The sequence below is a fragment of the Convolutriloba macropyga genome, chromosome 5, assembly GCF_964194025.1.
Source record: "Convolutriloba macropyga chromosome 5, txConMacr16.3, whole genome shotgun sequence".
In the NCBI taxonomy this organism is placed as follows: Eukaryota; Metazoa; Xenacoelomorpha; order Acoela; family Convolutidae; genus Convolutriloba; species Convolutriloba macropyga.
Window position 1 is genome coordinate 61,462,016 of NC_134472.1, and position 17,240 is coordinate 61,479,255.

Below are 17,240 nucleotides of genomic sequence, written 5' to 3' on the forward strand. Positions count from 1 at the left end.
CTTGACCAAGATAACCACTGGACTTAACCTTTGGTAAGGCTATGAGCCAGATCGAATATAACCTTGAGTTATGAACACGGTATTTTAAATTATTGGCTACATATTTTCAACCCCAATTTTAAAAGACCTTTACGATTGTAAGCTATATATTTTAAATAATTATTATAAGCTGCGAGCTTCGAGGAATATGTCCTTTCAGTGGGTGTTTTGCATTCTGCGGTGCGAAAATGATATGCTCCTTTCATCGCGCGAATTCAGGTTAGTTTCTCATACCACCCTCTGGACTGGAGATGCCAGCTTACTGAGGATGGAAGACCAAAGATGGCAGCTTTTCTATTAAAAATCCAGCTTGTGGATTGAAGATGCAAGTTATGAATCAAGGATGTCAGCTTATGAATCGAAGATTCTATCTAATCAGAGATGGTGCCAGCTTATGGATTGAAAATGATTGAAGATGCCAGCTTATGGCTTCCGTAAAAGACCTTAGACCGCAGTACGAGTGCAACGTTTATAAACTATTTGATAATAAGATTCAAAATAAACCTATTTACCTCATTATTGTTTTAAAAACATTTTAAGGTCTTTCATTGATCTCTGATTGGCTGATTTTGATTGCAAATTTCGGTACTGTTTTCTGGTTGGTGGGCGCCATATTGGCCGACAGGGTGTTCATCTGAGAACCAAAAAATGAAAAATTTAGCTGAGAATTAAAAGGCGCAACTAGATTAATTCTGAAGCCCTGATTGGCCAATTTAAAACGGCATATCGTAAGCGGGCAAAAATATGGCACAGATTATATCAACTAGCGTAACGAAGGTCTTCCGTGGTTGCACGCAGAAGTTTACAAAATTTTTAATAGCTGCTAATTTTTTCTCTGGAACGTCTGATGACTACCAATTATTTCTAGGCCATTCGGTTCAGATTTACAAGACATCCCCTTGGTTCCCGATTCCTATCTTGAGTCGGGGGTGTTGACCTGGTAAGAACAAAGGAAGTAGGAAGAGTCTATAAAGAATACCTCAAATATGGAAAGGTAGACTTGCATCGTAAACATATCGACCATCACTTGGTAGTCTGCATTGACTGCAGGGTACAGATTCATGTCTCGCATCCTAAAAAAGAGAAAGATTAAAGTAAGAGGAACTTCTGGTACATTCTAGAAGTTGTAATTTTGCATTGCACAGATTTGGCAACTTGAAACATGAACGTGATTGCTTCGAAAAGCATCAAAGATGGCAGAATAAGATCCGTCGTTGAGTTCCGAAGGAACAAAAACTTTACCATTATACTGAAAATAGTAAGTCTGTTTAATTAGTTTGCAAACGTATAGAAGACGTCAGTATCTTCAATTCTAAAAGTATGAAAAAGTGGTAAACTCCAGTTTTTGAAATTTAGGAAACCTCCCGTGGTATGTTGGGTTCCAAACTTAGGTAACCGTGGGTACGTTTGTTGTCATAATGCAAGAAATTGTCGGTTTGTTTTGCGTCAAAAGGTAGGAAATTGTAGGTATGTTTGATTTTAAACGTGTATGATCAACTTTCTTTAGTTTCAAATGCAAGTAAAGCAGGAAAGATGGGCATGGGCATTTTTCAGCTCTAATGAATTTAAACGCTGTTCAGAGATGATTATTTCAAATAAATTGTTTTGTGTTCACCGGCTTCATGCTCTCTGATTTTATTTGTGCCCGACAGAATCATTGTTTGCAGATTAGTTAAAATTAAAGCAGAAATGTCATTTGTGTTTGTCAGATAGGAAACCCTCAAATTTTGCCCTTTTATATACCCATTACCATGCAAAAAATCAAGATGTCAAGTTGACTAGAGCAAAATGACTTTTACTGGTGGTCATACGTCTTACCAAATATGGTAAGATCATTCCAAACTTCATGAGGTAAAATTATTTACAGAGCTAATAGGAACATATAAGCACCTAATATGGGATGGGGAAGATAACAGTAAGGTTAATTTAAAAAATTTAATAAATATCTCCATTAGAGCATTTGAAAAGTATATGCCCTTAGCAGTAAGAACTCGCTATGTTCGTAGAAATGTAGTTAAAATTGAGATTTGTTTTTCAAGATTTTTGATTGTAGGTTCTCTTTTGGAGATAGCTCTTACAGCCTCCATAAGATCTAAGTTGATTGCGTAAGGTGTGCTCCCATTAAAGCTCCTCAGAGAGTAGTAAGAAAATAGGGTTACAATATAGGCAGGTTATCCTTCTGTTTAATACGTGGGATAATAAAGGGTTATCCTTGACGGTGAAACGTGTCAAAAATTGGACTAGGTTTCCTCCTTTTTTATCCCTTCGCTTTTTGTTTGAGCCTAAAACTTTTACAGTTTGCTACATATGTAAGGAAAGTTGAAGCAAAGGTAGACAAGACAGCCATCATTTTTTCAACCATGCTCCAGTACAACTCAAATTTTACCGATGAAGCAAACTTAGACTAGACAGCCATCATTTTTTTACTCATGCTCCAGTACAACTCAAATATAGGACGCTCAACGTAAATGGGCGTCTTGGGAGACTTGGCATAAAATTCAAAGCATTTCTCCGATTCGATTAAGTTTTCTTGTTAATGCAACTTCAATAACTGCACTTTTGCCGCAAAATATACCTTCTGTGGTCCCTGGCTCAGCCGTTGCTCAATTCGCGTTGCAACTACAGATCCTTGATTGAACAAGAAGCTCTGAAGATCTCTGCAACCTGCATTAAAGGGATTCCATCACTTGGTAACATTCCATTGAAGGCTCTCTCCGCTGTAGCCTCTTTTATTTGGATTTTTGATCCCACTACAGTCAGAGAGTGAAAGGAGCTCATATGCCGCCCAGACAAGTAGGCATCTTTGAATCAAATGAATCAAGATCGGCAGCAGTTAATGAAATTAGAGTGGCAATCTCTCTTGACTTGTTCCAGTTCAGACAGTTTTTTCAATTGAACTTATCTAGGGTTCAATTGTACAAACAAAGGCCTATTTTGTCTGGATGAACTTTTTCAATAACTTCAACGGCTTCCACGAGTGGTAAACGTTGCAATAATAGACCATTCCTAATAGATTTGATGAAATTTGAGTTCTAATGGAACTGTGATAACAAAGAAATAACCTGGATAGGACAATGTATACCAAAAAATGAAGCACGAATGCTGTTTCTCAGCACGAAAATCAAAATTTCAAATTGCTGCTATCAGATTGATTGGTTTTTTTTGAGAAGCTTTTTTCGGAAGTTTTGTTAGTTATGAGAAAATAAATATGCGTTTTTATTTCTCCTTTGCAATCGTATGTCAAGATACACCACCATGAGGAACCATACCGAATATTGCTGTTTATAGATTGCACCAAAAAAAATTTCTGAAGAAGCTGGAAAAACATGTCAGTTTTAAAAAAAAATTAATAAAAAGCTCTATTTTATGCAATTTCAAATAATGTTGGTTGGAGCTATCTTGTTAAGTATGATGAGTAAATAGCTCCTCGGGCCGAAAAACATAGGAGCGGAACGATTAAAAAAAGTTTGTCCTTCTGTCAACCATCCTAATTTTTTTAAATGACATTAACATGACATAAACAAGTGCCTTTTTTCTGAGGCCCTTTTGATGACAGCTGTCATGTTGGAAATTTACACTGAGGGTTCAATAAATCCAAAAATATAAAGAAAACCGAACCTAGATCTATCCTTAGTGCACTTCATATGCTAATCATTTCCAGATGTTTTCATAATCGGTGAAGTAGCCCTCTTTCGACGATATTGCTTGTGAGCAAAATTATCAGGTGTCTAGCAGTGATCTCAATTTCTTTACAAATATTTGTGTTTTCTTCGCTAATGAGCAATTGAGTTTATTAACACTCAATTAGTCGTTAATTAGGCTAATTATCTCAATAACAGATGAGTAAAAATTTCACTAGAGTGATGGGATTTTTTGTATTTCATAGTAAATCAAGGCCTAATGAACAATCAGATTCAAGTAGTTTTCAAAATCCTGTTTTTGGGGTCTACCGGCAGAGGGCATGCGTCAAAAAAATTAAATTTTTTTAGTAATCCCTAAGTGACAACTGGAGGTGATTCTAGTGTAAGTTGATGACCAGATCTACTGAGTTAATAGACATAAGTTGACATTTGAAATGCATTTTTTTGGAAATTTTTTCGATTGTTTTCGCTTTTTTGAAATTTTTTGCAACTTATGAAATATATTTGGATTTCATTTCATGTGGCATAGAGTTAACATCTCATTCGCTCCAACACAACGAAATATTTGTTTCTAAAAACGGCTAAATCCGTTAAATTTTTTGTTTAGGACATAGTGTTAACAAAGGGATCTTACTTCCCGAAGAAAGTTTCTTGATATAAATTTAGGAAAACAACCGCGTCCTTGTTGTTGCAGTACTGGAGTTTTTGTTAGGAAAACAATTCTTGTGTTCACGTCATAAAGGACAGTGGAAATCTTTTTTTAACAAAATCGGATCGATTCAACAGCGAATTTGTATATTTTTTGCTCAGCAGATTAAAACAGACGTTGAAAAGTTATAATCAGCTTTCAAAATATTGAAATTATAATTTTGAAATTTCTTTCCAAATTACATCTAAAAAAATGTATATAAAAGAGCTTTTGGGTGATTCATCAAATTGTTTTTTTGAGTTAATTAATCAACTAAGTCAATTTAAAAAATCTCAGGTAGCCGCTTTTTAACATTGGCGTGTTTGAAACAGAAAAAACAATCCCCCTGCTAGTTCTGGTATTTGAAAGTGTGCAGATGAAAGTAATTCTGTATTAAACTGGTTGTTATTGAGCAGAGCTATAGAATTTTTCTTGTGATTCTCCGCGAAGAGAGATGGACTAGATGTTGCTGTCAAAATGTTACTGCTGGCGTCAATAGAAATGTGCGTGAATCCAATTGCTATTTATTGCCTGGAGAGCAAAGTGGTGATTTTTTACTCCACGTGTTAGCTGTGTTTTCGCAAGCTTTACAAGCCTCGAGATGTTTTTCGAACAGAGGCGCACAGTTGCAATGGTAACAATACAAAAATCGATTAACGACGTCAGGTAACCACTCCAATTCAAAAAGCTGAAATGTTGACACGTTTTTGGCGGTAAGAGTTTCTTGATGTAGAAGGACTGCGGTTTCTGTTTTCTCTAGTAAGGAGCAATTGCAATAATAAAAAGCTTAGGCATCAAACAGTGCTCGTAAATTTGCCAAACATCAGCTTTTCTGTTCCGTTGAATCAGCAAAGCAAAGTTGTCGAACACCTTCTGATAAACCAATTTGTGCTTCAGAGGTTACAGATTCAGCAAGTTACTGAACGGACATACTTTTTCATACAATTTACACTTGATAATGGAACTAAAATCAATTTGATAGAAGACCAAAAAGCGCGGTTGCAAAAATAGTATTTAAATTTTTGGCTAATAAAGAACTCTTGAAAGACAGCAAAATGAACTGAAAGCAATGTTTAGAGAAAATGAATAACCAATTTTAGAATTCTTTTGTAAATTGTTTAATTCAACAATTGAATTCTGCCGTCATATTTTGTTTTCAATGTCGGGAAAAAATATGCTCTGTTATATGCTCTACATTTTTGTGTTATACGTGGGTGGATTTTGTCTATGCTGCTTGTAAATAGCTGCAAAACCCTCAGCTCAATTCTTATCTAGAACCTAGTTTATTATGCGCATTTCCTTGTACACTAATAGAGTCACATCTGTATATGTTTTTCTAAGAAAACCCTTACTGCTGTAACTTTGCATTGTGTTATGTAAATTCAAACATGCTTGTGATTATATTAAATAAAGCACTTTTACACCCAGTGTCACATCTGTTCCAAGTTCTATTTATAAAACTAAAAGAAATAGCCCGCATAAAATTTAAATAAAAAGGAAATAGTGTACAACTCGCCGCTGACCCTCAATGACGTCAAACACACACCGGGGTCACATTTGTTCAAAGTTTTATGTAAAAAATCACGATATACTGACACATATTACCAAACATCTTTACTCACATATTTAAAATAAAATGAGAATCCTTCGCAGATTTTAGTTGGCATTTTAAAACACACGGGATCGAATCTGTGTCAAATTCAAAGCAAACAAAATCTTATCCAAAGTCACTGCTGAAATTAATTAGGCAAACAATGAGGAACAGACAGATTCAAATACACCATAGGCGTACTTGAGCTTGCATTCAAATTTCATTCGGAGTTTTTAGATATGGTGACTCTATATTGATCCCAAGTTGCCGCTTCCATTAAATTGGAATTTTACGCATAAGCATAAATGAAAGTTATGAAAAAGTGTTGATTACTATGACTTTTACGCCAATTAATGGCACAGAAATCGGAAGATTGATATTTTATTCTCCAAAACTGATAACTCTTGGCAAAAGTAATAATGTGGTCTTCCTGGCTGTCAAAATATAGAAATCAGTTAAGGATCAGCAGTCATCAGCAAAACCACTACTAGCAAAGAAAACAAAAATTCAACAAAAAATTGTCAACAACGATAGTGGAAGAGGTGTTTAAGCGTTCTCCAGAATACTTTAGACCATTTCATTGACAGTTAAACCTTCTTAATGTGAAAGAGAAAGCTGGATTTTTTATTGGAAATTGTTATGATCGGTAATTTTGATTCCAGAAATTGTAACTTAGTAAATAACCATCATCACGTTTTGACTGAAACAACAAATTTAGAAAAAGAAATTTTGAATCGAAATCAGAGCTATCCTCTGCCTCGTGTTCATATAGCCTTCAAATTCTTGTTTTGGACTTCAACAAATTTGAAGACTAAGAGCGGTTGTGTTTTCAAAGCTCAACAGTTCCGCAGAAAAAACCGGCTCAGAGACGACTGCCAGCTTCTGCTAACAACAACAATTTGGCGAAAAGCAATTCTACAAACAAACAAACTTTAATCAAAAACCAGGTGCCAAGATTCCAGTAATAGCCACAAAAGTCTATCTACAATGCCCAATTTTCATCAAAACATATTCAGACTGATTTTGTGAATAGTGGAAACTTATGAAGAGTTTAAAAATTTTGTGGAAACGGAAAAATGCATACTGATTATGATTCGTGTGTATGAAGAAAAAATAAAATTTTGAAAATTAAGTTTTTTCAGTATCGAATGAAAACCGTAGAAAAAGTAAAACCAATCAATTCATCATTGCTAATATTTACAACTTTTCAAAGTCCACAATGTTTGGAATGTCCACTTTGAATTGGTTGATTTTTCAAGAGTTGATAGATGTTGTGATGTTTGCCAACTGACATGATTATTCGATAATGATGTATGCACGATGAAAAGGGCTGACCGCGGGCATCGGTCAAAAAATTGATTACTTTTTCTGCATAATAGTAACGAGTGAATGCCAATAATTTAAAAAGTTGCTTCATTAACAATAAGGAAGTTGTTTTTGTACATTTTTCTCGGAAATTTGTTGGCCTCATGCACGCATGGAATTCATAATTAGGAGTTTTGCGGCCTTGAATTAGATCTTTATTATCATCTTAGTCCACAAGTAATTTTTCAAATTGTGATTAATTGATACTCTATTTGCCCTATCAACAAAATTTGTTCTCGCTTTCTATCTCGATATTGTTTGGTAAGGCAGCCAAAAGTTTGAATTCAATAAAAATTAAAAAATTTGTCAACTGGGGATGACAAAACCTTGGCTAAATTCGCTTTACAATTTCCATAGTTCTCATGTAAGCTTCAAGATGATATTTAACACATTTGTTACTTTGTGAAGCCGAGAATACCAATTTTTTGATATTGCAATTAACAAGATTCTTTTCCATGCCAAATTGCACACATCAATTGTTTCATACGTTTAAAACGTGTCATATTGAACAGTTTCCAAATAATGTGGAGGTTACTGAGAGAACATTTTATTGCTTTTAATTTTCAGCTCTTTTAAATCTTGCTAACTTTTTATGCAGGAAAAAATCAATTTTATGTAATTTTACGTACTTTGCTTCCAAAACTTTTGATTTGATCAAGATATTTTTTCAGTTTTTTTAAAATTCCTATTTAATTCCGATAGAACCATCAGTTTTACGATTGCAGTGGCGAAAAATCAATGATGGTGCTCAGTCGCGAAGTTTCCATATCACATGACGGAAACACCGATTCCTTATCTATTTTTTTATTTTCTGCTATTTGAAGCAGTTTAACACCTTGTATTTTACTTTGGAATGTATGAACACGTTCCAGATTTTGTTTTGATATGCAATTAGCTTGATTCATATCAATAATTTTGTGATAATCAACTGCGCATGACATTCTCTTGCTAAGATAAACTATTCATTTTCCTTCACTTTAACTTACGTTTTGAACGCGATCTGTGACACCCTTGTTAAGTTTTGAAGCCGAAGTTAGCCAATTTTTCAAAACTGAGCATAACGAAGCTTTTCTACGCTCCAGTTTTACCATATCAATAATTTCCTACGTCTTAAAGGCAACACTAGAACATTTCCCACATATTGTTTGTTGTATTTATTTGGTGCTTAGGACTACTGTAAATAATCTTTATCTTTTTTATCTTTTTGGTACCTTTTTGTTCGCCATCTTTGTTTAGAGGCCAATAGAAAACTTTGGATAAGCGGCAAAAAGTAAGCAAATTCATCGTGAGTTTGTTGATAATCAAACTTAAAAATTTGAAAACAATGAGGTTTGGCCGACTGAAATAACAAAATTTAAATCATGTTGATCGACCACAACTAATCAAAACAAAATTTGTCCATATAGACCCTATCCAGTAAAAATTATTTACACTAGTCGTGAACACCAGAGAAAAACCAGTGAATTTCACAAGAAAAAAATTTGGCTTTCATAAAAATTCCTGAACGTTTCTGTAATTAGAGATTTCTCTAGATAATCTGTAGATTCCTATCAAAAAATTCTGTAGATAATTTATATCGGAAAAAATGTTTTAGTAAAACTTTTTTTTATTTGTTTTAATTACACAAAAAAACTAATCCAAATGAAATTGTGAATTGAACTGATACTATTAGAAACTCATGTCTAGCATCATCTACCGCTTTAAGCAAAGTATGTGCCCGGAGCTTGGTCCCAGAGACATTCAGCGCTGTTTCATTGAATGGGAATACCAAACAGCCCTGAACCTTTGAATTACCAGTGTTTAACTGCACCAGTGTTTACTTATTTCAAGTGCTTTTCATAATTAAGACCGCCGAGACTAAAGGCTTTAAACAAAAATTATCCATGCTCAGATAGAGGGCATTCGGTAATTAGCCCTACTCAGATAGAGGGCATTCGGTATTTAGCCCTACTCAGATAGAGGACATTCGGTAATTAGCCCTGCTCAGATGGAGGGCATTCGATAATTAGCCCTGCTCAGATGGAGGGCATTCGATAATTAGCCCTGCTCAGATGGAGGGCATTCGATAATTAGCCCTGCTCAGATGGAGGGCATTCGATAATTAGCCCTGCTCAGATGAAAAGCAGTCGGTAGGTAGCTCTGTACACCAGAGAGGCAGAGGGGAGAGAGTGCTAATGGTCTCAATTTATCTCAGTCTATTCATGCAAATCTGGGACATGAACAGAGTAATGGTCAGCTTATGAAATCAGAATGAAGATCGTATGATTCAGCCCTGCTATTAATCAACAGCTGTGTCCGGGTGTTCTTTCTAATTTGGTGTAATCTATTCTTATATAGCCGTGCCATCTTTCCAGTAGGGTACCATTGCGCTTGATTGTTAACTTTTTCCTTGGTAAGACAAAAATTACTTCTCTTTTCTCTCTTATTTTCTATGCAATGCAACCACAAATAAACTGTTTCCATATGAAAATTGACAGCGCAATTCAATTTCGATCAACAGTTCTAGATGCGCTGTATTTGAGTTTTGTCCTATTTAGTCTTAGGTAGTAGGCCAATACATAACTTTTTGTTTTAATTGGTCTCAGAGTAATGGTCCAATGCTAATATTAATTTGTATTGATCAATTTTTTTCTTGTTTTTAGTCATTTTTTCGGAAGCGGGATTTAATCTGAATACCAAATTGAAAACTCTCGCCAGAATAACACAAATTGGAATGTTATTTGTTCTTTCAGTCCCAATCTGGCTGACTATATTTGTTGTACAGGTGAAGCAGACATTTGTTAATTTGTACATAAAAGTTCTCGGAGCCTTTGTTTTCTAATTTCAAAATTTATATTTTAATACATGGTGGAATGTGTTGGGTTTTCAAAAACACCTGCTTGGGCAAACATTTACCGACTATGACTGTTCCTTGTTGTTTTTTGATTTTATCAAAAATTCAATTTCTGAATTAAAAATATTTGAACAGAGGAGAAAAAACATTTGCATTCTGATCTTTAATCAACTTTTGACATTTAGAAAACTAAGTTAATAATGCAAGCGTTGTTGAGACTGTGGTTGATTGAGAAAAGCTGAAGAGGTTTCTTTGAATGGTCGCTGTGAACGGAGAATGTATGGATCGTTTTTTGACTTTCACAATGTTCTGTTCTCTTCTCCACTCAATGCAAAGCACAATGAATGTCAGTTACCATTGCTTGAGTTTAAAGTTTTGTCAGTGAGAGTTATCATCCTGGTTTTCATTATTTTATTTTAACAGCAACCTCAATTGAAAACTTTTGCATGCGGGCGGTGTTATGGTTATTTTTGTCTGGCATAGCCAAATAATTTTACACACAAAAATTTACTTTCTAATTTTATACTGTCATATATCAGTAAGTATTATAATCAGCAGTGCCAAAATCTTAATCTTAAATGTTTCCAGACAAACATAAAGTTTGCTAAAAGATAATTAATTAATTTCAATTTGGTAAACACAAAAATGCAATTAACTATTCAAGATAATAACTAATAATACAGATACAGTACTATCTCAGTTGCTGAAGATTATAAAAAACCACTGCGTTGTTCTTGCCTAATTAAGGCGTTTGCAAAGCGTATAGTATCCAAAAACTTCGCGTTGTTAAGCGTTGATTTTACATAAGTATGAGGAATTTTAAGAACAAATATAATGATTTAAAAATTATTTAAACAAAAAAACTAAGAAATATTTTATGTTCCTAATAGACGAGAGGCAATAAGAAGTCTAGTTATTGTCTCCTACGAAATTTTACTGTTAAAAAATCGAATTCTAATTGAAAGATTTTTCCTAAAATCTTATCAATTTTATATTTTAATACATGGTGGAATGTCTTGCGTTTTCAAAAACAACTGCTCGGGCAACCATTTACTGACTATGACTGTTCCTTGTTGTTTTTTGATTTTATCAAAAATTCAAATTCTGAATAAAAAAAATTTGAACAGAGGAAAAAAAACCATTTGCATTCTGATCTTTAATCATCTTTTGACATTTAGAAAACTAAGTTAAAAATGCAAGCGTTGTTGAGACTGTGGTTGATTGAGAAAAGCTGAAGAGGTTCTTTCAATGGTCGCTGTGAACGGAGAAGGTATGGATCGTTTTTTGACTTTCACAATGTTCTGTTCTCTTCTCCACTCAAAGCAAAGCACAATGAATGTCAATTACCATTGCTTGAGTTTAAAGTTTTGTCAGTGAGTTTTATCATCCTGGTTTTCATTATTTTATTTTAACAGCAACCTCAATTGAAAACTTTTGCATGCGGGCGGTGTTATGGTTATTTTTGTCTGGCATAGCAAAATAATTTTACACACAAAAATTTACTTTCTAATTTTATACTGTCATATATCAGTAAGTATTATAATCAGCAGTGCCAAAATCTTAATCTTAAATGTTTCCAGACAAACTTAAAGTTTGCAAAAAGATTTTTAATTAATTTCAATTTGGTAAACACAAAAATGCAATTAACTATTCAAGTTAATAACTAATAATACAGATACAGTACTATCTCAGTTGCTGAAGATTATAAATAACCACTGCGTTGTTCTTGCATAATTAAGGCGTTTGCAAAGCGTATAGTATCCAAAAACTTCGCGTTGTTAAGCGTTGATTTTACATAAATATGAGGAATTTTAAGAACAAATATAATGATTTAAATATTATTTAAACAAAAAAACTAAGAAATATTTTGTGTTCCTAATAGACGAGAGGCAATAAGAAGTCTAGTTATTGTCTCCTACGAAGATTTACTGTTAAAAAATTGAATTCTAATTGAGAGATTTTTCCTAAAAACATTATCAATTTTATATTTTAAAACATGGTGGAATGTGTTGCGTTTTCAAAAAAAACTGCTCGGGCAACCATTTACTGACTATGACTGTTCCTTGTTGTTTTTTGATTTTATTAAAAATTCAATTCTTGAATTAAAAATATTTGATCAGAAGAAAAGAAACATTTGCATTCTGATCTTTAATCATCTTTTGACATTTAGAAAACTAAGTTAATAATGCAAGCGTTGTTGAGACTGTGGTTGATTGAGAAAAGCTGAAGAGGTTTCTCTCAATGGTCGCTGTGAACGGAGAATGTGTGGATCGTTTTTTGACTTTCACAATGTTCTGTTCTCTTCTCCACTAAATGCAAAGCACAATGAATGTCAATTACCATTGCTTGAGTTTAAAGTTTTGTCAGTGAGTTTTATCATCCTGGTTTTCATTATTTTATTTTAACAGCAACCTCAATTGAAAACTTTTGCATGCGGGTGGTGTTATGGTTATTTTTGTCTGGCATAGCGAAATAATTTTACACACAAAAATTTACTTTCTAATTTAATACTGTCATATATCAGTAAGTATTATAATCAGCAGTGCCAAAATCTTAATCTTAAATGTTTCCAGACAAACTTAAAGTTTGCTAAAAGATTATTAATTAATTTCAATTTGGTAAACACAAAAATGCAATTAACTATTCAAGATAATAACTAATAATACAGATACAGTACTATCTCAGTTGCTGAAGATTATAAAAAACCACTGCGTTGTTCTTGCATAATTAAGGCGTTTGCAAAGCGTATAGTATTTAAAAACTTCGCGTTGTTAAGCGTTGATTTTACATAAATATGAGGAATTTTAAGAACAAATATAATGATTTAAATATTATTTAAACAAAAAAACTAAGAAATATTTTATGTTCCTAATAGACGAGAGGCAATAAGAAGTCTACTTATTGTCTCCTACGAAATTTTACTGTTAAAAAATCGAATTCTAATTGAGAGATTTTTCCTAAAAACCTTATCAATTTTATATTTTAATATATGGTGGAATGTGTTGCATTTTCAAAAAAAACTGCTCGGGCAACCATTTACTGACTATGACTGTTCCTTGTTGTTTTCTGATTTTATCAAAAATTCCATTTCTGAATTAAAAATATTTGAACAGATGAAAAAAACAATTGCATTCTGATCTTTGATCATCTTTTGACATTTAGAAAACTAAGTTAATAAGGCAAGCGTTGTTGAGACTGTGGTTGATTGAGAAAAGCTGAAGAGGTTTCTTTCAATGGTCGCTGTGAACGGAGAATGTATGGATCATTTTTTGACTTTCACAATGTTCTGTTCCCTTCTCCACTCAATGCAAAGCACGATGAATGTCAATTACCATTGCTTGAGTTTAAAGTTTTGTCAGTGAGTTTTATCATCCTGGTTTTCATTATTTTATTTTAACAGCAAACTCAATTGAAAATTTTTGCATGCGGGCGGTGTTATGGTTATTTTTGTCTGGCATAGCGAAATAATTTCACACACAAAAATTTACTTTCTAGTTTTATACTGTCATATATCAGTAAGTATTATAATCAGCAGTGCCAAAATCTTAATCTTAAATGTTTCCAGACAAACTTAAAGTTTGCTAAAAGATTTTTAATTAATTTCAATTTGGTAAACACAAAAATGCAATTAACTATTCAAGATAATAACTAATAATACAGATACAGTACTATCTCAGTTGCTGAAGATTATAAATAACCACTGCGTTGTTCTTGCATAATTAGGGCGTTTGCAAAGCGTTTAGTATTCAAAAACTTCGCGTTGTTAAGCGTTGATTTTACATAAGTATGAGGAATTTTAAGAACAAATATAATGATTTAAATATTATTTCAACAAAAAAACTAAGAAATATTTTATGTTCCTAATAGACGAGAGGCAATAAGAACTCTAGTTATTGTCTCCTACGAAATTTTACTGTTAAAAAATCGAATTCTAATTGAGAGATTTTTCCTAAAAACCTTATCAAAATTTATTCTCATGTCACTTAGAGACTGGTCGCTTCTCATATCAAGTTCTCGTTAATTACAATTCTTGTTTACACTCATATGATGATGCCCAATAAAAAAGTAATATTTTTGAAGTAATCGCTAAAGCTTCAAATCTGAGTTTTTGCAAATTTTAACGATATTTTGGTTTCCTCTTGGTGAATTTAAAAATTTTGTAGTCTTATGCAGTCTCGTTGACTAAATTTGCAATAATCTCCCTTGTGAAAATCAACTAAACCTATCCATCGATTTGAGTGGACAGCAAATGGTCGTTAAGACTTCATAATCACTTTTAAAAAAAATTTTATGCATTAACCGATCTTAAACCCATTTCTGTGTACTTGTTAGTCAGTTCCAATATTAACAGGAACACTTTCTTTTCCACTGCATCCCAAATTAAATTGATTACTGGTTTTATTTTTTCTAACTATTGGTTTTATGACATCGATGCCACCAGCTTATATGATTTTTTTTTATTTTTCAAAAATTTTATTCATAATTTTGGTTTGTTTGAAATCTTATCATGTTATCCTTAAATTGTCATTTCTCATTGGCTTAAAAGAGGAATTCAATTAATCATCGATAAATTTTTCAGAGAAAAATTATGGTTTCAATGGCTTCGACACTTTCTTCTTGCTCTTGAGTTTCCGTTTACGACTGTTTTTGTTGTCGTTTTTATATTCATTCGACTTATTGTGATATTTTATTGGTGATTTATGACAAATATCATGGCTTTCCCATCGAGACATTTTTTGTATTTGCTGTTTTTACCTGTTTTCTCATTATTTAGGTAGACACCAATTTTTGCTAATTACTGAGAGTTCTCATAATCTTCTATTGATTATTGAATCGATATATTTAAAGCAGTCAGTGCTAAAATAAAGGACTTAAATTTTCTCATACTTATTCTCAAATTTTTTCATTTTTTTTTAATTTTCAGTTTCTGTTGTTTTTGTCTACTTAAAAAGTATTCTCATCATTTAAAGGTCAGATCTTTTTCCATGTAATGCAAAATTTAACGTGTTTATTGATATAATTCGTAAGTGTTGTTTTGTTTTTTGGACAATTTGCGTTTCCATAAATGTTTTGTGAGTGGTCAATGTTTGTGTTTCTTTTTGTGTTCTTTTCAGCAAATTCTCGTATTAACATATCCCAATGATTTTCAAATGAGGCCCAGGTGAGCAAATTTATATTTTCTGTATCATTTTAACTGAATTATTATAATTAGCCATTGAAATAAAGAAAAACTTAAATTTCAGCTAATTGTTTAATTACCTAAATAATTTGTGTTTTCGCAATCTGTTTAAAGTTTTTAAGTTACTCTGCACCTTTAGTCCGCTTCTATGGTTCTCTAAGCAAAAACAGGTTCTTTTGGTTTTTTTAGTGACGTTGTAGTAAATTTATTTAGAATTTTTCGTTAAAAACTACTGGTATTTGAGACATTTGAAGATATTTGGTTTTACTAAGTTCTTTTAAACTTAGATATTGAGTTGTTACCGAAAAATATGTTGTGTTTTTGTATTTTTTGTTTTTTTTCTCGTAATCTTTTTAATGGCGGATCTCGAGAGCGTTTTAATGAAGCGCATTATTTTATAATTCATTTAGAAGTTTGGTTGTGTAACGATTTCTTTAAACTCTAACATCTTTTTTTGATTATCTCATTTGCTTGACAATTAAGTCAAAAATGTTAATGAGCTCGGCTGGGAACATCATGTGCGAACGCACATTAACGAGGCTCCTTGTATTTTCACAAATCCGTGAAAAATTATTTGACAGTTTTCGATGGTACAAAAAGACCAATTATGAGCAAGTTAGGCTGTGGAAACATTGTAATCGCACAAAAAAAGCCGAAAAACTTGAGGCTCGTCTTGTTTAGCTTGTAATTGCGATTGATGAGCAAGTAGCAAAATTTGTTGACTAAGTGAACTATCATTGGTTTTGTTTGTACTTTGCAAAAACAGGTAATGGTATATATGGTTTATAACCTTGCCAACTATTGCGTCAATTATTATGTGTCATTTTGCATCGTTGTTATAAGATGTCTAATGTTTTGAGAATGTAGCTGTAACATTTTTTTAAGAATATTTTTGAGAATGTAACATTTTTTTAAGCAGTTAATTTTGAACTTTTGTTTTAAGGGCCCTTCAGGCCTTGACGTGATCAATGTATACAACTTTGAGCCATTAATAGGTTTGAATGACACCCATAGTTCAATAAAAAAACATTTCTGGCGCAATTTAAAACAAAACTTACCTGTAAAATCTTGCTTGATGAATATTTTCAGGCACCTAAAATTTTAGATTTTTAAGACTTGTAACTCGCTGAACCTCAAAAGCTTGAAAATGGTATTAATTATTGCAAACAGCAGCTTCTAATCATTCAAATCAGAGGCCTTAATGTGAAGTAGCTTAAAGAACTTGATTGAGGAGCTATGAAAACTTTAATTCTTCCCATTAAATAAAACTTCCTAACAAAAGGTTGTGTGAGAACAAAAGTTTTCTGAATATCTACCCTTGGAAAAAATTAAAGAGCGATTTCTTTGTAACCTTCATACTGTAGAAACAGGGAGATAACTGTTGGTTTTTATTAATTTTAGAATTTTAATTACCCGTGCTTCGATTTCACAGTTTTAATTGCTGGTCTCTAAAATTCATTGAAATAAATGTTTGCATCTCCAATTAAATTCAGCTACGTTGTTTCGTTTTAATATGATTCGAAATTAACAACATAAGTTCTATATTTTTTGCTCTCTAATGTGACAATCAAGGATATAGTAGTTCGATAGCTAGCTGAAAAATGTACTCGATGTTGTTTACTACATATTCCATTTGCTATATATTATGAAATCGACCAGACTAACTGAATAAAATGTATTTAAAAAAACAACCAATTTGTTAACATAATTATGGTTACAATATAAACAGATCGACAACTCAATGAGTCACATTTCAAAAGTCTATTTCACTTTTCCACATACTAAAAGCTTGTTTTATCACCGAATATGAGCAAATAGATTCATTGTGCAGCAATTGTCTCTGGTCTTATATATTTATCATTTTATATTCATATATATCATTTATATTTATATCTATATATATA

General features: G+C 32.6%; 1 protein-coding gene across 1 annotated transcript in view; it reads right to left on the bottom strand.

The window, feature by feature from the left end:
* The window catches only part of LOC142340453 (uncharacterized), a 35,680-nt gene extending 34,566 nt beyond the window's left edge, over positions 1 to 1,114 (bottom strand). Inside the window, exon 1 of the mRNA XM_075391026.1 lies at positions 1,019 to 1,114. Coding sequence (XP_075247141.1) covers positions 1,019 to 1,111 — 93 coding nt within the window. The 5' untranslated portion in view covers positions 1,112 to 1,114. The remainder of the gene's footprint in view (positions 1 to 1,018) is intronic.
* Between the last annotated feature and the right edge of the window lie 16,126 nt (positions 1,115 to 17,240).